The sequence below is a fragment of the Apodemus sylvaticus genome, chromosome 20, assembly GCF_947179515.1.
Source record: "Apodemus sylvaticus chromosome 20, mApoSyl1.1, whole genome shotgun sequence".
Lineage (NCBI taxonomy): Eukaryota > Metazoa > Chordata > Mammalia > Rodentia > Muridae > Apodemus > Apodemus sylvaticus.
In genome coordinates, this window is record NC_067491.1 from 11,385,197 (window position 1) to 11,410,952 (window position 25,756).

The 25,756-nt window shown below is 45.6% G+C and overlaps 1 protein-coding gene across 2 annotated transcripts in view; it reads left to right on the forward strand.

Annotated features, from left to right (window-relative positions):
* Nucleotides 1-593: 593 nt before the first annotated feature.
* The window catches only part of Srgap1 (SLIT-ROBO Rho GTPase activating protein 1), a 283,518-nt gene continuing 258,355 nt past the window's right edge, over nucleotides 594-25,756 (forward strand). Inside the window, exon 1 of one of the 2 annotated variants that reach the window (XM_052164951.1) lies at nucleotides 594-1,225. In XM_052164951.1, coding sequence (XP_052020911.1) covers nucleotides 1,159-1,225 — 67 coding nt within the window. In that variant the 5' untranslated portion in view covers nucleotides 594-1,158. The remainder of the gene's footprint in view (nucleotides 1,226-25,756) is intronic. The other variant, XM_052164952.1, reaches the window with a different exon arrangement.

Here is a 25,756-nt window from a genome sequence, read left to right on the forward strand (position 1 = left end):
CCCTGATAATGTTGTCCTTCCGTCCTCAACGGTGGAGTTTCATCTTTGATTTCCAACAGACAGATCCTTCACTACTCAAAATGTTCAGTTTTCCTCCTGGAGAGTCATGGATTCTATTAGGGTGACATCCAACTCTGGACTTCAACCACTGGAAAATAGCTTAGCCAGAGCCCGCACAGAGGCGGCAAGAAGGTCTGTCTCCAAGTTTAGAGGGGTCTCCAGGGGTTGACCACTGCACTGAGGCCAGGGGGAGCACTGGGGGTGCTGCCAAGGGCAGACACCTGGAGGTGCATGGGTTGGCCACAAGGGACATCCATCCTCCAGGGCGAGCTCAGAGCGCTACGGGGAGGCTGGGCCAGGATAGAGGAGGGGACATCCCAGGCACACCTTCCCATCCTGCTTGCAACAGGGCCTAAATCCTCAGGGCCAGCAGTGCAGGTTCTCCCAGCAAGCAAGGTCTGGGCTCCCAGTGGGCGGGGGCGCGGCTCCGGGTGCGCGTGTCGCCGCGGCCGCCAGGGGGCAGCAGCGGCCAGTGGGCGGCGGAGAAAGAGCCGAGGCGCCGGCGAGCGAAGCCGGCTCCAGATCCGCGAACTCCGCGGGGCTGACCCGGGCGCGTCCGAGCCTCGCCGCCGCCGCCGCCCTTCGTTGTCACGCCGATCGCACCCGCGTGGGAACTGCCATCCTTTCGGCCTGCCGAGCGGCGGCAGCGGCGGCAGCATCCCAGCCCCGGGCGCCGGCAGGAAGGGAGGCGGCGGCGGCCGGCGGGGCGCGACCCCCGCGCGAGTCTCAACAATGGTGCGCGACGCTCGGGCGATCCCCGCGGCCGCCCCGCGGCCGTAGAGGAAGCGGCCGGGAGACGCCCCCCGCCCCCAGCTCGCCCGAGTTTGCACGGCCGGCCTCCCGGGCTGGGGCTCCCCCGCTCGCCAGCGCCCAGGGCGGCTCAGCCCGGAGCATGGTGCCGGCGCCCGGCTCGCTCTAATCGCTCCTCTCCCTCCTCCTCTCGCTCCTCCCGTCCTTCCCGTCCCTCCCGCGGGTGCTGCCTCTGGCTTCTCTGTGAGAGGGAGTACAACTCTCTGCTTCTTCTCCACGGAGACTGGCCGGTGACCGTCACCCGACAAGAACTTGCCCATTTGAAAGCCAGCCCGGAACAGCTGGAGAATGTCCACCCCGAGCAGATTCAAGAAAGACAAAGAGATCATAGCCGAGTATGAAAGTCAAGTCAAAGGTAAGGATGGGAGCGGCCGCCTCGCTCCTTTTGTGTGCCTGCTTGTCATTGTGTGTGCTCCTGGAGTTCCATGTATAACTTGGTGGTCGGCCTCGGCGAAAGGTGGAAGGGGACAGTTCTGCTCCTGGCTGAGCCCCCAGGGCCTCCTGTAAGCCAGTCCTAACCTGATCAGACCCACTGGGACCGGCTACCAGGTGGCTTCCCGGGCTGGAGCTCCTGTCTCCCAACAGGCTGGAACTTAATCACCTTCAGCTGCCGATTTACTGGGGCCAGAAAGGCAGCGCCCAGAGTTCCTGCCCAGTTGTCATATCACCGCCAACCTTTTTATGGGAAATCATTGTCACAGCATTTTTTTTTCCCCTTCCCAATGGAGTCATTTGTAAAGTCTTGATACTCCGCGGTCTTGCGTTTCATTGAGTGAAGGCTGTTTGAGACATGCACGCTATTCCCTGTTAATTTAGTAGGGCGAGTCTGCTTTTGTAAAAAGGCTCCCTCAAAGCGCTGGCAGCTAAACCTACAGCGACTACTGGAATCTGACTCCTCCTTTAGAGCTGGAATCCGGTACCATCCTTTAGAAGGTTATTGCTTTATCATTTGCTGGAGGGCACTTGCATATGAAATGAAGGCTTGAACCTAAGAGTAAGTAGTTTCAGTCCATTTACATAGTCAACTAATGTAGGCAGCCTAATTAAAGTTGATTAAGCCCCCCCCCTTTTTTTTTTACTTTCTGTGCTTGGTAAAAATATCTTTTCCCTCCAATTCAAGTGTTTTGTTTTGCCCTGGAGTGTTTAATAAACATCCGTGTATTTGTTGCCCCACCCCTCCCCCCTGTGTGGTCTTCGCATTTCCCGATGAAGACAATGGACCAGGTGTGAAGAACACCAGTGTTCAGTGGTGCGTTTAAAGCGAAGTTCATACAGATTGCTATATGGACACCTGCAGTTACATACCGGCTTGTGACAGGGCTGCTAAGCTGACTGTGAACAGTGAGGGCTTGCCTTGGGAAAGGCTGGAGCCCCTGTGGGTGTCCTTTTGTGTGGTCAGGTTGTGAAAATGCCAGGAGTCCTAAAGAGGACCTAGGGCTGGGGAATTCTGGGTCACCTGGGCAGGAGGGTGACTCAAGACCAAGTCACAGTCAAACTCCACACTGGGCTCAATTGGAATTCAGTTTTCTTTCTGCCTGTCATGAAGAGCAGTTCATACTTCTAGGAACTCCTAACATGGATGTCAAAAGTTATATTAACAGAGAAGTTATTATTTCCTTAAGTCAGGTAAACTTTCTAATGAGGATAACATATTTTTCTGCAATATGTCTAGTAGAGCCCCAAACCTTTCACAGGCAAGGACCCCTGATGACAGTCATCATATTCCTGTGCACGCTGGCCACATGGCTCCTTGAGGCAGGGTCTCCAGAAGTGGCAATCTGGCTGTCTGGCTGCTGGGAACACCTCCTGGCACAATTCATTCCCATAAAGGTCTCCTGATATGGGTATCTCGCCGTAAGCCATTTGCCTGTAATTGGGTCCTTATTTGAAAAAGGACAGGACTCACAGGGACGAAAGTTTTGAATATTATCTTAATTTCCTTAGGGTTTAAGTTCTGTAATATGAGTATAAGCCACCTTTATTTATTATAAATGGGGCTTGTTACAATGTATCTATCAAATCTGAAATTAAGGAAAAATTGTGAACATGGAGTAAGCTGTTTCTGAAGCGATTCAGTCCACAAAAAAGGGACCTTTGCTTAGTCCCTTCCACTGCCCACGCCCAGTTCTTAGGTTTAGGACTTCAATGAACCTGCTTTGTCCTGCTCAGCCCTACCCTGTGGCCAGACTTAAACATGAGTACACGTGTACACACACACACACACACACACACACACACACTGGAAGGACTCAGATTGCTCTATTCATATGCAAACATGGGAATTGGTTATCTGAATTCAGTGAGGTCCAACCCAGCTAAGATACACCCAGGAATTCACCTGTGCTCCAGAGAACCACCTAGACAGAGAGAGAAAGGCCAGTTCAGAGTGGGTAAAGCCAACTTGTCCTGTGCAGTGAAGCCACCCCTCTGAAGGAGCCCCGGGAGGCCAGCTCTGGGCTCCTAACCTCATCACTGCCCTGCTCCCTCCTTGCCTGGGCCAGGCAGCAGTTAGATCTGGAGTTTTGGAAGAACCCACTCAATTCCAGCGAGCCTCTTCTTCTGATACTAAACAAAAGAAGCCCACCTTTTCTGTTGCTGCAGGGGGAACCTGGCTTTGGTGGGCGCATTAGGTGCGTTCCCAGTGAATGAGGCCAGCAGGGTGGATTCTAGGTGGCGTGGGCCAGAGCATGCGTGATTCTGAATCAATCCCATTAGAGGGGACTTTTTTTCTTCTCACCTTCCAACTTAAGGGCCAACACTCTGAGGGCATTATTGTTCCTCCTTGCTGTCTCCCATTTCCCTGATAACAATTGCATGTACCTCAGAATTCCTGGGATAGTATTTTGATCTGAGAAAAGAACTCAAGACCATGGATTTTTACCTCTGTGGCTGCCTGCAAAAGGTTTGAGAGCGAGACTCCCTGGGGCTGGCTACTGTCAGTCTCTGGTGATAATGTGTAATTTCATGTGTGGGGCCATAACTAAACTTAATTCCATGATTGGTGTGGGAGAGGTCTCTCTCCTCCCCCCCTCTCTCTTTCTCTCTCTCCCTCCCTCCCTCTCTCCCCATCCCTCCCTCCCTCCTTCTCTCTCTTTCTCTCCTCCTCCCTCTCTCCCTTCCCTCCTCCTCCTTCCCTCCCCTCCCCCTCTCTTTCTCTCCCCCTCCCTTTCTCTCCCCTTCTCTCCCTCCCTCCCCCTCCATCCCTCCCCTTCCCTTTCTCCCTCTCCCCCCTCTCTCCTCTTCCCTCCCCCCCCTCTCCCCTCTCCCAGGTGTGGTTTTTCTTATCTAAGAGGACTTTAGATTTTTCTCAGTCCCCTGGGTCTCTGATCAAATTGAAGATGTCATGACAAGTCGTATCAATTGCTTCATAAAATGTTGAAGCAATACACATTTTCCCCTCCTTGGCTGCCTTTAAATTTTTTTTTCCATAGCAAACCCATCGAGTTCTTGGGAAATTAAATTAGAATTGAATGAAGAGTCTAGAAAAACAAAACCGTGGTCAGATGAATATAGAAGAACTTTGTAAGATGAAGTAGGAGTTATCTGAATGGGGTAGAGCAGTTTAGTCAGGGACAGACCATACTGCCCACACCACCACTGAAGGGCTCATGTTAACTTGGGGTAGAGTGGGGTCATGTCATGTGTGTCAGTCAGCATCTCAAACACAGAGTCAAGAGAGCACTTGGAGAAGCTGAGGCAAGAGGATGGGAAGTTCAAAGTTATCCTGATGGCATACTGATAAAGGAAATAAATGGCAAGGAAGGAAGGAGGGAAGGAGAGAGGAAGGAAGGAGGAAGAAAGGAGGAAGGAAGGAAGAAAGGAGGAAGGGAGGGAGAGGGAGGGAGGAGGGGAAAGAAGGAATCCAGAGAAAAACATCATTTTGTGGCCATTAAGAAGTGCCGATCTGTGCCTGAGACTCCAAACAGTTAGTGTCCACTGTTCTGTTCTCCGGAACGTGAGCGGTGAAGACACTGTACTGGAAACCTCGTGTGGCTTGTCCTCGGGTCCCACCGAGCAATCTGGGTAATTCTGTAAAGGATGGGGAGCCCCATCCCTGGAAACCGGGAGCCCCAAGAGATGCATTTTATGAGGGAACTGAGCGACACGTGCTGGTTTTAAATAGCACTCGTCCATTGTTCCAAACAGACAGCTACTCTTTGCAGTATATCCTAGGTTGGTGACCTCACCCCGACCCACGTATTCCTCTACGTGAGACATGTACAGAAAGTGCCAGGAAAATGTGTCATCTCTCAGCCAATCTGCTACCTGAGATACACGAAGTATATTTCAGTACCACATGGAACTTAAGTTTAAGACGGTATGCGTTTGTGCCATGCTATGGCCTTTAAAAAAACATTACTTTATATCCCAATATCAGCTCCTCCTCTCCTCCCAGCACCTCCTCACACAGCTCCTCCCCTATGTCCCCCAGTCTCTTCTCTGAAAATGGCAGCTACCCAGTACCCCACCCACCTCACCAAGGACTCCTCCCCCACCCTACACACAACACACATCAAGTCACTACAAGACTAGGAGCATCCTCTCCACCAAGGACACACAAGGTGGCCCAGTTAGGACGACTTGTTCTGCAGGCAGATCCAGGGACAGCTCCTGCTCCAATTGTTTGGGGACCTGCATGAAGACCAAGCTGGACTTCTGTTACATATGTTTTGGAGCCTAGGTCCAAAAACCTGCTTGGGTTAGGGTTGGTGGTTCAGCCTCTGGGAGCCCCCAATGGCCCGTGTTAGTTGACTCTGTTGGTGTTTCTGTAGAGTTCCTATCTTCTTCCAGGCCCTCAGTCCTTCCCCCTACTCTTGCATAAGACTCCCAGAGCGTCATCTAAGGTTTGGCTGTGGTCTCTGCTTCCCATCCATTGCTGTTGGCCGCTGGGTAGAACCACCTCTCAGAGGACCATCCCCTGTCTCTGCTGGTTGTGCTCCTGGCAGACCAGTCTGGGAAGGGATTGGTGGAGCAGGGTTCCAGGCTGCTATATCATGGGTCCACGCAGGACTCCACAGAGAGGTGGGGTCCTACAAGGCTCCTTCAGGACCAAAGGGCGAGCCCAGAGCCAGACAGCGGAGATCAGGGGACTGCACGCATCTCACTTCTCCATGCCATGGGCTTTAAGAGGAAAGTTAAGAAATGCTCTCATGTTCCTAGCAAGCTCATGGTATCTGCCTTGCTGTCCCCATATAACCTCGAATGGAAAATGATGACTGTTTCAATTGGGAGCTAAAAGTTTATGGTTGGAGAAACGACTTCAAACATTTTCTTGACCGACCCAGTCATTTATGTGATATAGGGAGGCCTCGTAGCAGATATATAATTGTACGATTACCTGTAATCTCATGGAGACTAGAGTCAGGGTCCTCACCTGAGGAGTGGTAGCTTGCCTTCAGGTTTCTCTCAAAGATGGAGGCAGAGTACTTACCCACTGAGAATGTATTCATTGAGGGACTCACCGTTGAATGAAAAACAGAACAAACAAGTAGTCATTAAATTATCTCTAAGTGGGTTTTTTTTTTTCCCTCCTTGCCAAGATCATTTCAAGGGTCTGCAGCAGCCTGAGTGGCTTCCCATGGTAGCCTTGTGGTCCAGGAAAACAGCCTGGTGACTGTGTGCGCGCGCTGGGCTTGCTGTCATGTTGAAAGTTCAGCGTCTGCAGGGAGCTTTACCCAGATAATGTTCCTAACAACAAAATACATCGAGGAACAGTTAAAGGATGTCCTTCTGCAAGACAATGGAGGTTAGGGTACTCTATGGCCAGGAATCCCCGCTCCAACCATCTCTGCTCCATTGCTCCGTCTTGGGTTGACCAGAAGGAGCCCCAGGGTTTGAGCCCTGAAGCCTGAGCTGATTGTGTCCAAGCCCAGAGTCTTCTCTTCCTTTTCTTCTTCCTCTTTCTTTTTCTCCTCTCCCCCCCCCCCGCCCCATCCTCTTCTTAGAGACAGGCTAGCCCTCCTGTGATCGAGGATGACTTTCACCCCTTGACCTTCCTACTCTCACCTCTCAGGTGCTGAGGTCACTGGCTGTCTTTACCTTGTTCGTGCCACCTAGCTGATACATTTAAAAAATAAGTGAGCCGTGTTTCTAATCTGTTGGGTTTTGGTAGTTTGAGGGCTTTGAGGACAGACGTCAGGCTGATAGGCAATCATGTGAAGACATTGTTACTTCTGGATATACAGTTATGGGGCACAGATTTTAAGTGCAAGCTTTGGTGTTAGCTGATGCCTTGCTGCTAATTACACATGTGACATCGAAGGTGCAATTTCTTCATCCGTGAGACATGGGTAATAACAGTAAGAGCTCGTTTTGGTGAGGCTGCCACAGGGTGGTTTGTAGGGAACAGTTAGCATAGGCCTGGCACATAATACATGCTCAATAAATGTTAGTCATTATATAATTATTTCATTTGTGTCTCACCTACCCCCTGTTATATTCTGGCTTACATTTGTCTTTTGAAATCCAGATGCCTAATCTCCAGTCTGCCTACCTGAATAGATGTGTACAGGGTGGATCATGTACAGGGTGGATCTTGAGTCAGCCGCAGAAAGTACAGGAACCTTAGACTGGAATGTGTTTCCTAGTGGAAATGAAACTAGGAAATTCTATGGGCATGAATGAAAGACAGACCCCAAATTCTTTATAAAGGTTTATTTAGGGCTGGAGAGATGGCTCAGAGGTTAAGAGCACTGACTGCTCTTCCAGAGGTCCTGAGTTCAAATCCCAGCAACAACATGGTGGCTCACAACCATCTGTAATGGGATCTGATGCCCTCTTCTGGTATATTTGAAGACAGCAACAGTGTACTAACATAAAATAAATCTTTTTTTTTTTTTAAAAAAAGGGTTTGTTTTTTGTTTTTTTTTTTTATTATTATTATTTTTTGAGACAGGGTTTCTCTGTATAGCCCTGGCTGTCCTGAACTCACTCTGTAGCCCAGGCAGGCCTCAAACTCAGAAATCCGCCTGCGTCTGCCTCCCAAGTGCTGGGATTAAAGGCATGCGCCACCACTGCCCGGCTATAAAGGTTTATTTATTTTTATATGTGTGCATGCATGTGCTTACATTGAGTTTGTGTGTATCATATGTGTGTAGGTGCATGCAGAGGTCAGAAGTGGGAGTTAGATAACCTGGTGCTGGGGTCACAGGCCATCCTGTATGGGTGCTGGAAACTGAACCTGAATTCTGTGAAAGAGCAGTAAACATACTTTTTAAAAAAACAGATTATTTTATTTTATTATTTTATGTGTAATGTTTTGCCTGCATGTATGACTTTGTGTCACATGTTTGCAGTGCCCGCTGTTGCCAGAAGAGGGCAGTGGATCCTCGGGAACTTGAGTAGCAGATGCTTGTTAGTGGCCCTGTGGGCGCTGGGAATCTAACCCAGGTCCTCTGTAAGAACCATGAGTGCTTTCACCCCCTGGGCCTCCTCCTCCCTACACCCACCCCACCCCCACACTCTTCAAAGGTAAACTTTGTCCTGGGCCATTATTTTTTTTCATTCAAGTACAAGATACTAAGTGATTTCTCTGAGACTAGGCGGCCCTTTTGTTCAGGAGTTTGTTTTAGGTTTGTTTCTGTTTTCTTATAATGATGTTATACAGAAAATAAAAGCCATAGACCACTCTCTGAGTTTATCTGTGAGTTAAAGCATTCTTATGATGTCAGTAAAGTCAATGATTTAATTCCACAGTGTTGAGACAGGTGTGTAGCCTAGGTTGACCTCGAACATGCTGTGTACCATACGTGGCTTGGACATCCAAGGGAACAACCACATCCAACTGCTTTCACAGTCTCTCTCTCTAATATATACATATAACATATACATATAATGTATATAATATATATGCATATGATATGTAATTTATATGTAATGTATTTATATAAAACATGTAATCTATATGTAAATTTAAGTTTAAATATATAAATATATATTTATAAATTTAAAATATATAATTCATAAAAATAAATTGTATAAGTTAACTTAGAGATGAGAATTTCATTTATCGCCAAATTGCTTCTGATTCCCTTGAAAGCAACTTGTTATGACATCATTGCTTGTAAAGGGCTTCACTAAACATTTATTGAATGAAGAGAGCCGAGTATAAGATACACATTCATCTACAGTGATCATTCACAGTTAATTCAGTGATGTATGGTGATAGCAGAGGTAAGCTTGTAGCATCTTTAGAAAGTCTGTGTTAGTGCCTGAAGTAAAGGCGGAGTACATTTCTTTGGAGAAACTTGTACACGTGGAGTATTGTGTAATCGTTAACAATGGCTTTTGAATGGTATTTATTACATGGTGAATTGGAATTGAAGAGTAAAGGTCTAAAAACTGATGGTGATATTGATTATACATAATCAAGAGCTGACATGATTGGGTGTTCAGAGTGTGTGGCTGCCAACGGTGGCCTCCTCCCATGGGGAGACAGACTTCACATGCACACCAGAGTTACAGTATAAGTACACTGTAGCTGTGAGGCCCATCATGTGGTTGCTGGGAATTGAACTCAGGATCTCTGCTCGCTTCTGCCCCACTCGCTCCGGCCTGAAGATTTATTTATTATATGTAGGTACACTGTAGCTGTCTTCAGACACACCAGAGGGGGGCGTCAGATCTCATTACGGATGGTTGTGAGCCACCTGGGATTTGAACTCAGGACCTTCGGAAGAGCATTCGGTGCTCTTAACTGCTGAGCCATCTCTCCAGCCCCTTCCTTCCTGTTTGTAATCCCGCTTTGCCTGGCCCCTAGCCAGCTTTGAGACTTACTCCTGGAATCTCATTTCAGCCTCGCTTTCCTGGAGAATGAGAGCAGGCAAAGGAAATCCAAGCCAAGTGTAGTCTGTGTTGGTCTGTGACAGTGGAACCGTCCACAGCCATTCCACGCTTGCGTAGTTGGAACTCAGGGACGCTGTAGCTTTTCCGAATGTAGGTTTAGCTCTCAGGAGCTGGCAGGCGGGAAGGCAGGGCAAATACTCTCCCTTTTCTTCCTCTCCACCTTCCGGATTAAAAAAAATAGAGATTACAGAACATAATTTACAGTTAAGGAAATAAAGAGTACCAGATGTTGCCAGCGTCTTAGAAATTTGGGGCCAGCTCTCTGCTTCTTACTCTTACCGACCGTTTAGAATTTACCGTTAATCGTCTGTTTTCCTTAGAGGTTCACTATAGTTTTTCTAGTTTTATAATATCTTTGATATGTGGTACGTTGATATATGAAGAATATAAACCTGTTTGAATATGCACTGGGATTTTAATGGTACTGAGAAATTATTTATATCTAAAAGGGGAGTAATATAAATTTGGCCTATCTTACAATTCTTTTATCTTTTAAGGATACAAGCTGTGGTATTTTTATGGTTGAAATGATGGCATTTGGAGGTTTGTTGGTTTTATTTTGTTTTGTTTGTTTGTTTTGTCTTTTATCATGGCCATGGAGAAGCAGGAAATGGGCTGAAATAAGATTTGATCAGGAATTGATAATGATTATTATATATTATTATTATTATTATATATGATGCCGTGTGTGTGTGTGTGTCTGTGTGTGTGTGTCTGTGTGTGTGTGTCTGTGTGTGTGTGTCTGTGTGTGTGTGTCTGTGTAATTTTCCTAATATGAAATTTAAAGATGGCTAAGCTTATAGATTAGTGGCAAAGTGTTTATCTGCCTTAGACAAAGATGTAGTTTTCATCTCTAGCACTGGGAAAAAAATCAGTATATATTCTTATGACTGATTTTTTTACTTTAATGTAGTATCAGTACTAAATTAATATCATAACTATAACTTCAATATACATCAAATATTCTCTGGTATATAGTGTTCCAGTTCATGAAAATACCACAAGCTTCTTTCTCTTTCTGTTTTAAATTTGAGTTCTTTGCAGTTTTGCTGTCCTGAAACAGTAATACTATTAATAATAGTACTAATAATAACCAGTGACTTAACATATAGACTTTCTATTATTATTAGTAGAATTATCATTATGATTGTGATTTTTGAGGCAGCCTCACAGTAGCTCGGGATGGCCTAGAATTCACTCAGTAGCCGGAGCTGGTCTTGGACTCACAGCAGTCTTCCTCCTTAGGCCCCTGTACTGCTGAGATTAGAACTGTACTGTCACCAGGCCTCTGGCCTCGATCGCCTCACTGAAAGTCTCTTCCTGCTCACCTAACTGTGGCGCTGTGCAGTCCAGGCCACCAGGTTCTATTTGCTCCATTGAATTATTCAGGCTTCTTCCACTTTGTAGTCCTAGAGTATTGAGCATGGCTGCCTGTCTGGAACCCGGCGTTGAATTTGTTTGTATCTTGGCTTGTGGCAAGGAAAAGCAGGTACAAGGGTTTGAATTCCAAGAGCTCATGGGGCATATAAATTCCACTGATGTAAACTGGTAAGAAACTGACAGGTCACATGTCCACAAATCACTGCAAAGGATGCTGGGAAATGTAGTCACCCCTCTTAGCTAAGCATAGGACAGTGACCTCCAGGGAGAGAGGGGACTTAAGTGTGTGACTGGCAGTTGCCATGAAGACACACTTTTGGAGAAGCAATCTTTTGAGTGAAATGGTATTTTTCTCTTAATTTGCATGATTCGATTGCTAATGGGAGAAAATCTTGTCATATATTAGCTAAAGTTTTTAACTCATGTCTTTGCCCCTTAATGATTTGTGAGTTTTTATTTTTAGTAAGTTTTAGTGAGTATTGGCCTATTGTGTGTTATATTACAGACATAATTCTCTCAGTTTATAGCTTGTGTTTTGAAATACTATTGCCTGGCAAACTGAAGTGGTTTTGATTTGTTCAAGTCTATCAAATATTTTTGATTAATTTATGCTGTTGAGGCAGGGTCTTACTGTGTAGACTCAGCTGCCCTGGAACTCAATATGTAGACCAGTCTGGCTTCAAAATTATAGTGATCTTTGTGCCTCTGCCTCCCTAGTACTTCTGCAGAAGACAGGCCTGCCCAAAGCACCAAACACAGTTACTTATGTTGGTCTTTAGTTATCTTTTCCTTCTCTGAAGTCAAGGAGACATGTTCTGTCACCATTTTCCCAAATGTTCCTGGTTTTGCTTTGGATATAGAAGGTTTTTGTTCTTGTTTTTGAGACAAGGTCTTACCGTGTAGCCCTGGATGTCCTAGAACTCACTATGTAGACCATGCCTTGAACTCACAGAGACCTGCCTGCCTCTGCCTCCCCAGAGCTGGGATTTAAGGCATGACCCATCACATCCCACAAAGATGGAAGTTTTTAATTAAGCTGAGATTTATTTTTGGCATTGTGGATATTAAGGACTCATTTGTAGTTTTATAAACAACTGCAGCTTTATACATTTCTTAAATAGGCTTTTTTTTTAAGAACTTACTTTTTCTATTTTTAAAGATTATATGTGCATGTGTGTATGTGTGTGTGTGTGTGTTTGTGTGAAGGTTTGATCATTTTAGAGCAGAATGAACTAACACTAAACAGAGTGACATCAACACAGACTGCACAGGAGCCCAGCACATTCCCCATGAGACCCTGCTGGGAGCTAGGTGTGGAACCCTTGCTGAGATAAACCAAGCGATGGGGCATGGGCTTCTAGGGCAAGGGAGGTGTTGGTGGACGACACACATACACACACACATACACACACACATACACACACACACACGAGACTACACACACAAGGGCAGGTGCAGTGCACAGGAGCCTGTGACTGTTCCTTCCTGGGCCAGTGAGAGCCCCATCTCTGCTTCCTGTGAATGGGCCTTCCTGGTCAGAAAAGGGCGTGTCCAGGGAGGGGCTCTTTCGTGCACTTACGTTTCCCTCATAGGCTTGACTGACTCTTCCTTCTGGGCTTATCCTATGTCAGTTGAGGTCTGTTGTGTCTCTGAACAGCCATCTTGAAGTATGTGAAGAAGGATGGTTTGGGGGTGGGGGTGACATATTAAAACACCCAGCCTCTTATGAATACAGATATGGGCAAATCAGAAAGTAAGTTCTTTTCTCCGTAAAGATAACTACTGTGACTATTTTGGAATCTATCATTCCAAATCATAATTTGTTTTCTTTCTTTCTTTCTTTCTTTCTTTCTTTCTTTCTTTCTTTCTTTCTTTCTTTCTTTCCCTTTCTTTTTCTCTTTCTCTTTCTTTTTCTTTCTTTCTTTCTTTCTTTTTCTTTCTTTTTTCTTTCTTTTTTTCTTTTTCTTTCTTTCTCTTTCTTTCTTTTTCTTTCTTTTTTCTTTTTTTTCTTTTTCTTTCTTTTTTTCCTTTTCTTTCTTTTTTCTTTTTCTTTCTTTTTCTTTCTTTCTTTTTCTTTTTTCTTTTTTCTTTCTTTTTCTTTCTTTTTCTTTCTTTCTTTTTCTTTCTTTTCCTTCCTTCCTTCCTTTCTTCCTTTCTTCCTTTCTTCCTTCCTTCCTTTCTTAACCAGTCTCACATTCCAAATCACATCATTTGTTTACATGTATGTATGTATGTATGTATGTATATATGTGTTTATAAGCCAGGTCTTGCACTGTCCTTAAACTGACAGCACATCTCTAGCCGCCACCCTCACACTCACTGTAGACCTTCTGCCTCAATCTCCATCAAGTGCCGGGATTGTGGGCATGCGCTTTCGCAGCTGGCTTGAATTCTGTGTATACTGTGTTTGTGTTGGCTGGAATGGGAAAGGTCCCCCGTATGTGTTTGGATACTTAGTCTCTAGCCGTTGGCACTGTTGCGGAAGGATTAGGAGGTATAGCCTCGTTGACATAGGTGTGTCAGTGGGGATGGACTTTGAGGTTTCAAAAGCCTACACCAGGCCCAGTTTCATCCATTCTCTCTCCCTGCCACCTTTGTATCAGATGTGAGCTCTCAGTTCCCATTCCAGTGCCAGGCCTGCCTCCCCGCCTGCCACCGTGCTCCCTACCGGGACAGAACTAACCCCTTGTAGCCATACGCAAACCCCAAGTTAAATGCTGCTTCATTTAAAAGTCGCCGTACTCAGGGTCCTTCATTGCAGGGGTAGAAGAATAATTAAGACATATTTATTAAACAGATAGGATCATTTTCAGGTTATTGAATATCAACGGTCCTTGTGTTTATGTATCTCTTTTTCTTCTCAAGAAAAAGAGGAGGGAGGAGAAATTAAATTATGACACCGAGTCCTTTACCCAGAAAGTCTTGCTACGGATGAGCTCGGGCCAAATCAGAGCTGAGAGATCTGAAGCTCTCGTGAGGGTTCCTGGCATAAGGAGCAGTTTCCCGGCCCATCTGTACTGTCCGTCCTGTTTCTAATGGATGGCACTGGCCACCTTCCCACCCGACTCTGCAAATCCCCATCCGTTCCTGTGCACAGACTTCCCGTAACAAGGCGGCGTGCTTGCCCGTTGAGATTCTGGATGGCCCGTTTCCCGTTACGGAGGCTCAGTGGTTCAGTCTGAATACTGCATCTGAGGGAGCAGCTCTGTACCTTAAACTGATTGTGAGACTGAGGTAAGGGCTGTCAGGCCTGTGGAGCGAGCCCTGGGTTTTCAGTAAGTGCTCAAGGACAGTCAGCTGCTATGATAATGCTGCTAGTGCTTAATATCATCGGACGTTATGGTCCAAATGAAGGACGAATCAACTTAATTATGACCCACTTGTCCCTAAGAAGTACGCATTTGCATATATGTGCTTTTTTAAAAACAGGGTCTTGCTGGGCAGTGGTGGTGCATGCCTGTAATCCCAGCACTTGGGAGGCAGAGGCAGGCGGATTTCTGGGTTCGAGGCCAGCCTGGTCTACAGAGTGAGTTCCAGGACAGCCAGGGCTACACAGAGAAACCCTGTCTCGAGAAAAAAAAAATGCAGGGTCTTACTGTGTAGCCTGTCTGGCCTCCAGCTCACAGAGACAGACCTACCTCTCTGCCTTCCCTGTGTGGGCATTAAAGTGACGTGCCACTGAACCTGGTAAGTTACACATTTTAAGAGGTTTCAAGACCCAGGGTCTTGAATTGCTAGGTGAGAGTTCTGCCAGCTACAACTTGAGCCCAGGATTCACTCCTCTATGAAGAGCTTGGACTTACCTACTGGGGTTTAAACTTTAGGAAGAAAACACTAAAGACGCAGGTTTTAATGATCCCTCACAAATATAACAGGACCCATTCAGCCATCAGCAGAAGCCACACTGAGCCACACTTCGAAAAGGTTGTTAATCTTTCTGAGACTTGTACCTGCAAGGGGCCCGCGTCATTATTAGTGGAGAGCCAGAGGGCTAATGAATGTTATTTTCTCCGTGTGCGGGACTGCGGCAACAGATAGAAATGGCTCTACAAGAAATCTCCTCTAGCTGCTCATTCATTAAGAGTTGCCAAGAATAAACGGACCGCCAGACAAACAGAGGGGCCCTTCCGCCATGCCAAGCGTCCATCAAAGTCATGGTCTTTTCATTTGCTTCTAGGTAGGGTGCATATGTGGGGTGTCCTAGTGCCACTCTGACAGGAATGGCATAGACCAGGGGAGTCAGCATTTGATGGGGGCCTTTTTACAGGCTCATCCTTTGGTGGTTCTGGTGGTGGTGGTGGTGGTGGAGGAGGAGAAGGAAGAGGAGGAGGAGGAGATAGGAGGAAGGGAGGGGGAGGGAAGGGAATGGATAGGAATAAACAAGGGCTTGTGCACAGGCTGGAGAGTGAGGGTTAAATGTCACCTTTGTGAAGAAACTCATTTCACCCCCTCAGGACGATTCAGTTCCCCCACCACCACCCCAACCCCCTGTGGACCTGTCACTTTTTTTTTAAGGTTTATTTATTATTATATATTAGTACACTGTAGCTGTCTTCAGACATACCAGAAGAGGGCCTCAGATCCCATTACAGATGGTTGTGAGCCACCATGTGGTTGCTGGGATTTGAACTCAGGACCTTTGGAAGAACAGTCAGTGCTCTTAACTGCTGAGCCATCTCACCAGCCCTAACCAGTCACTTCTTAGAAGTCTAACATTTGCATTTGGAGGTAGGGAAGGAGTCTTTGCTTGTTTTTTGTTGTCTTTGCCTGGTGTCAGGACTTTAGGGAAGACCCCCTTAACAGGTATACAGTGTATAGTGACCAGGGAGGTGGCCCTTGCCGAAAATCCCAGAAGTTTCCAAGTCGTGCTGTCCTGGTGTGTCCTTTGTGGCCTACTTCAGCGTCCCCCACCCCACCCCTGACGCCTTTCTCCCGAGTACTTTTTGTTATCCTGGATATATTAGTATCTAAAACGGAAATGCAGATCAAACGATGATATCTTAGTCTATGAAAGGGATAACTCAGATCAAACCATTGCTAGTAGTAAGTCGTAGATAATTCCTAGGCATGTATAGAGTTCTACCAATCTGTTAATCTCACACCAGTGAGATGGCCATGAATGTTGGTTTTTACACAGAATTAGAGCTCGACTGGATATTTGATGCTGGGGGATATAGGACACCTGCAGTGGTTTTCGGTGTCAATAGATATTTCTATTTTATAATTACCGGTGTAGAGATGGTTGCTTGGTATAATAAATACATGTGCAGAATGGCAGGTGAACCTTTAGGGCCATTGAAATTGTTGTGAATTCTGTCCTTACCCCAAGCCAAAATTCATTTCATGCTTTCTTTCCTGAAACTCAAAGACAAAACCTCAGACAGCAGTTTTCTGAACTCCCCGCTCTCTTTAATGAGACTTTTTTCAAACTGCCTCTTTTCTTGAAGATTTATATTTTTATCTTATGTGTATGAGTGTTGGCCTGCATCTATGTTTATGCACTGCTAGCATGTTTTGCACCCACAGAGGCCAGAGGCGGCGTACGATCTCTTGATCTCTTGGAGCTAGAGTTACAGACAGTTCTGAACTGCTCGAGGTTGGCTGTGGGACTTGAACCTGGGTCCCCTGTGTGAGCCAGCAAGTGTTCTTAACCTCTGAGCCATCTCTCCAACCACCACAAAAACACTGGCTAAAATGAAGCATCCTAAACAACACAATCTGAACCTGTACTACTTTGATCTGCACATGCTGAAGAGGGACGGTAGGAAAACATGACTTTCTGTAATTAAACAGTTACGTGATGGCCACAGCAGCCGATAGCTTAGAGTTGCCTGACTCTGCGCTGACACGGTTCAGGCAGTGTTTGTTGTTGCTGTGTATGTTGTATGTGACAAATATAGTGGACTTCGTCGGTGCTCACAGGAACACACCCTTTTCTTCACTGTGTTTTGTTTTCAGTGCGTTTCGGTTATTGCCCTTTCAGAAACCTTTTCTTGTTGCCAGATTGTCACACTTCCCCCAACTCAGTTCTGTAGCCTCCCCGGGGTCACGACCCACAGTTTTAAGAAGCTGGTTCTGTGTGTCTTTCGCTGCACGTGCGTTCTGCTCCCTGCTCTAACCGCCAGCTCTGAAGAGACTTGAGAACAGCTCAGCTAAGTGTTTTGTGGGCTACGGCTCATTGGAGGGGTGTTGTTCTAGAAATAGGCAATTTTATTTTATTTCACGAGAGCTCTTACTTCATTTGCTTTTCAAATCGTAGGTCCACGGCGATTCACGAAATTGCTTTAGCAATAATTGCATGGGAATAGCAGTGGAGACGAGCGCTTGCTCTCAAGTCTCAGAATAAGAAACATTTCAACAAAATGACCCTTGAAAATGCTCAAGTCGGCTGGGCACAGTGGCATGCCTTTGGTCCCGGCTACTCGGGAGTCCTGAGACAAGAGGCTTGCTCGAACTCTGGAATTCAAGACCAACCTGGATGATATAGTGAGACTCTAACACACACACTGAAGAGAAGAATGGGGGAGGGAGGAAGAAAGGAGGGAGGGAGGGAGAGAGAGAGAAAGACAGAGAGAGACAGAGACAGAGGGGGGACAGAGAGTGAGACATAGAGAGAGAGGAAGAGATACAGAGGGGCAGATAGACAGAGGGGGAGAGAGGCAGAGAGGGAGTCTAAGAAGAAGAGATAGGCAAAGACAGACAGAGGCAGAGAGAGACAGAGAGAGAGGCAGAGAGAGGGGCAGAGAGAGACATAAAGAGGGAGACAGACAGAGGGAGAGAGAGGCAGAGAGGGATACAGGGAGGAAGAGAGAGACAGAGTCAGAGAGACAGAGAGAGAAACAGACAGATACAGAGAACAGACAAAGACACAGAGAGACAGAGGGAGACAGACAGAAGAAACTCACCAAGGCCTGCCTCCAGGAACACTCAAAAGCCAGACATGAACTCATGGTTCACGTCATGCTTCTACATGGCCAGTTTCCAGTTGGAAAGAGAAGCCATTGTAACCCTTTCCCCTCCCCAGTTCCAAACACAGTTAAATTTCAGCCAATTAAGCATGCTTCTGACACAGTTCCATTGTATCGTGAACTGTTCCAAAGTTCTTTAGTGATACTGCAATGAGATGCCACCCAGCCACCCAGCAGATCTGCCTCTGTTAGGCTCCCAAGGGTGTGGCTGTGCTACGCTGATTAGATAGACACTCAGGGCCTGGCCAGCTATAGGGTCTTCTACTTCACTAGGATGTAAAAGCCACCCAAGGCACCTGATTTGTCTTGTATTTGTGAGGCAGTGTTTGTTGAGTGAAGAATTAGGACAGAAAGACATGCCCCCTTTCCGGTTTGTGTCTGAGCTTTATAAATGAAGGGGCAAACAGATCCACTACACATCATGTTGGAAGGGTCTTTGAGTTACCTAAGGAGGGCTGTTCCACTGGGGGGTGGGGTGCAGCACACTCGAGGGCGAGACATCTGATCTAACTTTGATAGATGAGTAGGTGTTCCCTTGAAAGGGGGAGGGGGGCATCCCAGGTAAAGAGGAGGTTCCCGTGACTCCCGTGTATTTCCTTTTTAGGAATCATCAGCTTAGCATTTCAAACGCATGCAGCTGAGGCTAGTGTAGGAAGGCAGCCCTGCAGCAGGTAACAGTCGCTGCATGCGTGTCATGTGCCTGGCTGTCCAGGCGTCCTTCAGACACGCTCTCACGCCTCACCAGAAATGCAGGAAAGGATGCACGCAGTTCCCACTTTCCAGATTGGAATGCAATTGAGGAACATTTAATTTGCCAGAGGTACCGTAGTGAGAGGCCGGCCAGTACGAGGCACGGGCTATACTCCAACGCCACAGAAGTGGTTTTGGTCTTGATGTGGTCAAGAGAAGGTCGGGAGCCACTGAGAATGATGGGGTCAGATAGGACAGTGTACGGGAACTCTGAGCAGCAGAGGGAGGCCAATTTCAAAAGTTTTCTTTTATATTCTTTCCTTAGCATGTTGGAAGATTCATGGATTTACAGGGAAGGAAGAAGTGAAAGCTATTAGATTTATGGATTGTAGCATGACACAGGATGTGCTGGAATGACATACTGGAGTGTATGTGTGTACATGTGCATACATGTATGTGTGCATGCAGAGGTCAGAGGTCAGAGGTCGGAGCTGGGTGTCATTCACCAGGAATGCCATTTTCCCAACGTGTATGTGAGGACAGATCTCTCACTGGCCTGGGGCTTGCTGGCTGGGCTATGCTGGCTGGCTGGCTAGGCCCAGAGATCTTCCCTCTCAGTTTCTTGCACAGTGGAGTTGCAAGGACTGGCCGCTACACCTTGCCCTTTATGTGGGTCAGGGAGTTAGACTCAGGTCCTCATTTCTGCAAAGTAAAACTTTATTGACTGAGTCATCTTCCCAACAAAGAACAAAGTATGATGTGTTTTTATTCTTTATCTTAAACTTTCTGGGCACCGTGTGTGTGTGTGTGTGTGTGTGTGTGTGTGTGTGTGTGTGTGTGTAATATTAAAAAAATACAGAACCTCAGTGTTAGAGTGCTTGTTTAGTATATTCAAGGCCCTGGGTTCAATAATCAGCAGTGTATTAACAAATCCTAAAAAGAAGAAGTGTCCTCTCGATTAGCATAAGAACCTAACTTATCAATAGACATACAGAAATGGTGTCCATTTCTTCCTGATGTGATGTGACCTGGGTCACCTGCCTGCACTGTGGGCATGCTGGTGCCGGAGTGGCAAGGATGGGGGTCGATTTTCTTTTTAACTTGCGGTTGTCCCTTAGTGGAGCCATGCGATAGATGTGTAAGTCTTTGGAATTAAACACCTGAGGGGGAAGGCTTCCTTTCCTGGGAGCCTTTTTCATTTCTTCTCCTGTTCTGTCAGGAGGGGAAGTAAGTTACTTTTGCCACAAAAAGCCTGCCACCTCAAGGGGTTCTAAGGGGTTCTAAGCCTGGATAGAAGCAAGGGTCCTTTGATTCTTACAAACCGATACTCCTGTGTGTGTGTGTGTGTGTGTGTGTGCTCTTACAAACTGTGAGCATACAGAGGATTGGGAGGGATCCAGGTGGACTTTTCAATGTTACCAGTCGAAGCTAGTTCTTACAGCCAGTTACTAGTTAACTTAATGGAACAAAATGCTACTGGCTGCTATATCCATGAAACTTAGTGATGTAGACTTACTAATACATCTTGTGGATTTACTGCTACATCTTTGGTTTTCTGAGTCTGGGTCTCATGTGGTTCAGTCTGGTCTCAAACTTGATATGTGTCACATACCTGAGGCTGGACTTGAACTCTTGATCCTCCTGCCTCAACCTCCAGTGTGCTAGGCTTCTAGGTGTGTGCTAGCCACCACCCCCAATTTATTGTTCTTTTAGCTAAAAAATAGCAGGTAAAATATGTAAGTCTAAGAAAAGTTATTTTTCAAAAGCACACAGAACCACATTGAGTAGCTTTCTTTACATCAAGTGTGAGAGAGATGCATTGTTGCAGACAGCGGTCCCCAGGTGTTTCCTTGAGGGCATATTTTCACTGTTCTATAACCCTTTGGTGTTATTGACTGATTGCTATTGATTGGTCAGGTGTCCTGGTCAATCTCAGTCAAGAATGCACACGTAGAACCCTAGCTGTGCAGCCACCAACCTTGTGTGCATGTGTGTGAGTGTCTGTGTGTGTGTCTGTGTCTGTGTGTGTGTGTATGTCTGTGTGTGTGTCTGTGTGTGTTTCATAGCTCCTTTTATATCTTGTTCAGATTTCTTCCAACATCATATTTCTTTAAAGATAATAACTTGCTCAATATCTCTCCTTTATTAATTTTTCCCACAATAAGACCAGTTACTCATTTTCTGGCGTCTGCCTTGGCTCTAAGAGACTTTAAGCTCACAAGAACTCAAGGCCAGACATAGTACGGATATCTGATGAAATCTGGTATTTTCCCCAAACAGCAATGAATCACTTGGGAATGATGGGTCACGGGTCTGTCTCTTCCTCTTGGTAGTTTTGTATTCCGTTGTTACAATATGGCAGTTTTTGGTTTGTTTTGGTAAGTTCTCCTTCTGTCTCACCTCAGTTACCGTGTCTAATCACTCTAAGTTTGCCAAAGCACCAGCCTTTCTATTTTCTTCCACCATATTAGCGTTTTTTGTTTTCAACGTGAAAGTAATCCGAGGAGGAAAGTCTTTCAGGTCCTCCCTTCCATGAGGGTTTGCATTAGAGAACTCCATGTTTGTTCGTTTTTCTAGAAAAATGTCAGTTTGACACCTGAGATTTGCTAGATATAAATGCTACTTAATGTAATTGAGCAGTCACCTTAAAACAAAATAAAAACCATATGACGTTTAACTGTAGCCAAGAGCTCTTGACCATACTCCATGAGGTTACCAAATGTGCGCCATTTCTCATTAGGAGTGGAAGTAGAAGCTGACAGAATCTTCTCAGAATACCATTAGAACATTTAGAGCAGTCCGACCAGAGGCTGGTGGGGCGGCTCAGTGCTAGAACATGTCCTTGGCATGACTGAGGCCCTGGATTCGAGTCCTCCACCCCAGCACACAGACCCTGTGAAATAATCGAGGGTAAATATATGAATCTATGCATCATCCTGCTCGCCATAGTTTCTTTAAACCAAGGAATTTATAAACATAAAGAAATTTATAAACATTTATAAGTTATGAATACCAGATTCAGGAAATAATCAAAACAGGCATGGTACATAAAAGGGTTATATTATGGAGCTAGCTACTAAAAACCTCTAATTTTCTAATTTTTGGGGTTTGTTTTGGATTTTTGAGAGCAGGTTTCTCTGTGTAGCCCTAGCTAACCTAGCTTTGTCTCTGTAGACCAGGCTGGCTTCAAACTCATAGACGTCTACCTGCCTCTGCCTCCAGAGTGCTGGGATTAAAGGTGTGTGGCACCACCACAGTATACATTATTATATGGGGGGAGGGCATCCAATGTATATAATATACGTAATATACATGGGGTAACATAACATATATACCCAAATATTGTAATCACGATTTCTGGTAGAACACAATGATCAATTAAAAAAACGTTTATTGAACACTTATAGCTTCTGAACTATATTAGTGAGTTCCTAATATATTAGTGTGAAATACAGTGTGCCAGAGGTAACCCCACCTCTGGGTGAGCTCTCAGACACCATGTTTTATCTGTTGCCATAGTGACATTACTTTACAATAAGGAAGACATTCTTAAACCCACTCTAAACTGTAATTATTTGTGTAAGTACTTTGTTTAATCTCTGTTCTCCATAGACGATGGTTCTTAAAGATCCTATCTGCCGTATACACACACCAGCCTCGGTGCTGAGCACGGTGCCAAGCAAATAGTAAATGCTCAGTCAATATTTGTTTCAGCCCACAAAGCTCAGATAACTCTTATTTCAGTTTCTTAGCAGGAATGCCACCAGTGAGAAAGCTGTTGGGGCATTATTGGCTGCCCCTGCCCCTGGGTGGGAATTTGTGCTATCGATGCTGAAGGGAGGTAAATATGGAGATTTCATGGTGTTAAATAATATGTTGTTGAACCAGAAACGTGTGTGTGTGTGTGTGTGTGTGTGTGTTTGTGGTTTGTGGTTTTTCTTGCCGTATTATATGCACTAAAGTACTGATATTTCTTTAATTTTTTTTAAGTTGGAATTCTCAGGTTTTAGAATAAGAGTACCATAAGATTATAAGATTATGGCAGAGACACCCTGTTTGTAAAGTTAGAATTTTAAGCAAGAATATGCCTACTTGTAGTCTAGAAAGGTATTTGGCCAGGATAATAGAAGAACCCAGCAGCCTTTGAAAAGACCTAATGAGAGTCTACGGTTGACTTTAAACCTCTGCCTTGTCTGAAGTTTCTTACTTGTGTGCCATCGCATCCCAAGGCTCTCCCATAACTGACAAAGCGCAGAACTCTGTGCAAGTTGCCAGCTGCTGTTTACAAAACCAAATGATAAAAATTCCCTTAATGAAAGTAATGTGCTGACAGAAGCAGTTCTTGTTTAAAACACAACCGCGGTGTTTACTGTGTCTCCCCGAGACAGCTCTGCAGAGTAAGTTTCAGTCACTGGGAAGTCGGGCAAAACAGTACTTCCGGAAAGAAATGTGGGTGTATTTACACAGAAACCACCATAAAATTTTAGAAGAGCCTTTTTATGAAGGTCTCTTGTTTTATAGGGCTAAACCAGGATGACAAAGACATGGAAGGTGTGTGTGTGTGTACATATACATTCATATACATCATATATATATATATACATCATATACATCATATACATATACATATATACACACACACACACATACACATACACATATACAGTGCAAATAAGACTGGGCACCTGAGGAAGGTAGTATCAGGAAGCCACAGGCTGTGCGCTCCTCGAGACCCTCGAATCCTCCTGATAGAACGTGTGTGTGTGTGTGTGTGTGTGTGTGTGTGTGTGTGTGTGTAACCATCCTAGGATAGGAGAGAATAATCAGTAACTTAATGCAATCAGAGGCTCGGGAGCCTGTTGTGGGAAGTAGCGCTTGGCAAAGCCCGCGATCCTCCTGTAAATGCATGTTAATCATGTTTATCAGTCACTTGTGCTATCTTTATTACAAAATTTGCATATTTATGACCCCGTAAATATGTTTAATGGTAAAATTACAGTGTTTATGGAACTCGGCTTCCAAAATGGATGCACCCCTTTTGATGGAGAAGAATTATGTTTAAAGACTGTGAGATTCTAGAGACTTCCACCCTTTAGCAGTAGTTCACGTCCTGTGGGACAGGGGCTTCCTCAGACCAGACTCCTCTGGCAAGAAGCAGGATGTAGGGAAAAAACAAACAAAAAAAACTTCAAAGACAAATGTGATTTAGATAGTCTTTGTGCAAAAATATATCACCAGCTGGAGCAATGTTAGCTTTTAAGGCCAGGTACAATTTATCTACATCCTTAGAATGGCTGTACTCTTATCTGCTGGGAGAGCTGATGGTTAGGCTTTCTCTCCTTGGCCCAAAACACAAACTAGAATCACCTGTGAAAGAAGAAACTTCAACTGAGGGATTGCCTCCGCACATTGGCTACCTGGCATATCTGAGTCTAGTTCCCAGTGCATGGGCCGCCCATGGTCAGGTGGCCCTGGGTTTTAGAAGAAAGCAGGCTCAGAAAGACAGATATTCCTCTGGGGGGTTACCTTGCTCTAACAAAGTCTCTGCCTCAGCTTCCTGCCTGGGTTCCTGCCCTGGCTTCTCTGGGTGATGATATATTGCAATTTGTAAGTCATAAACCCTTTCCTTCCCAGTCCATGTTTTATCCTGGCAACATAAAACAAACTAGTATAGATGTTTTTAAATTTATATTTGTTTCTTTATTTTATTGTGTGTCTATCCGCATGTGTGGAGGGCAGAGGACAACTTGAGGGTGTTAGTTCTCTCCGTCCACCATGTGGGTCGCCCTGCTTGGGTATTGTTATTGAATCCTTGCTATTTGTTTATATATGAACCAGACTTTCAAATCGAATGGCACTTCTTAAAGGAAAGTGACCTGTGTGAAGATGCCTTTTTAGTTTTCTAATCTCTACTTATTTGTGTGTGTGTGTGTGTGTGTGTGTGTGTGTGTGCGCGCGCTGCTTGGATGCATGTGTGCATGTGGGTATGTTAGGAAAATTTGCCTTGCTGTTTTCTGTTTTGCAAATGCAAACCCACGGAAAAGGTATTAAAGGTATTTCCTTCCCCTATTGGGAGGATATGTGTGTTGGAGAATATAATGTAATAGGAAAATACAGTTATTAGACTTCCAAAAAAAAAAACCCCAAAAAACAGCCTGTAACTGAGATGTGTCTGTCATTATTTTTCCCTCCCTGTCCTTTGTTAACGTGGACACAGGACTCATTCACGTAAGTAGGTTAGGGGACAGGTGCAGCCTTGTTCTCAGAAGTACCAGTGACATTCCCAGCCTCTGCCTACTTCCTTTGGATTCCCATAATATTAAAAAAGAAATTGCTGGGCAGTGGTGGCACACGCCTTTAATCCCAGCACTTGGGAGGTAGAGGCAGGCAGATTTCTGAGTTTGGGGCCAGCCTGGTCTACAGAGTGAGTTCCTGAACAGCCAGGGCTACACAGAGAAACCCTGTCTCGGAAAAAAACACAAACAAACAAACAAATTGTCATTCATAAAAACAGGGTGGTTTCAGCTGATGTCTTCTTAAAGGGTCCTGGGAGGGTGAGCTCAGGGTCACTGTTGAAACCAAGCCCTGCTATAAAGTCAGAGAAGCTTCAGTAATTCAGTAAAGCCTCAGGGCCTGGCTGCCCCTGTGTGGACAGGACGCCAACTTGAAGGTGCCAGGGCCACTCACCAGGCCCTCCTCTTGGAGAAAGTGCATCCAGCCTGCAAGCCAGCCTCTCTCTGTCTTACTGTGACCAGGTCGGAGATTTGCTGTCTGGTTCTCAGTCCTGAGACTGCAGTGTGATGGACCATTGATAGGGATGTCCTTGTGGCTTCCGGGTAAAGCAGAGGCCCACAAGCTCTGTGGAGAGACAGAGAGCCAATACATGAAGACTTGTTGGCTACTCCCTGTCACAGCCACTCAAATGCTATTGTCAAGGCCAAGAGTATATGCTATGTAGTTAGACGGTGGCCATGTTCTAGTAAGGCCTACTTTTGTGGAAACAG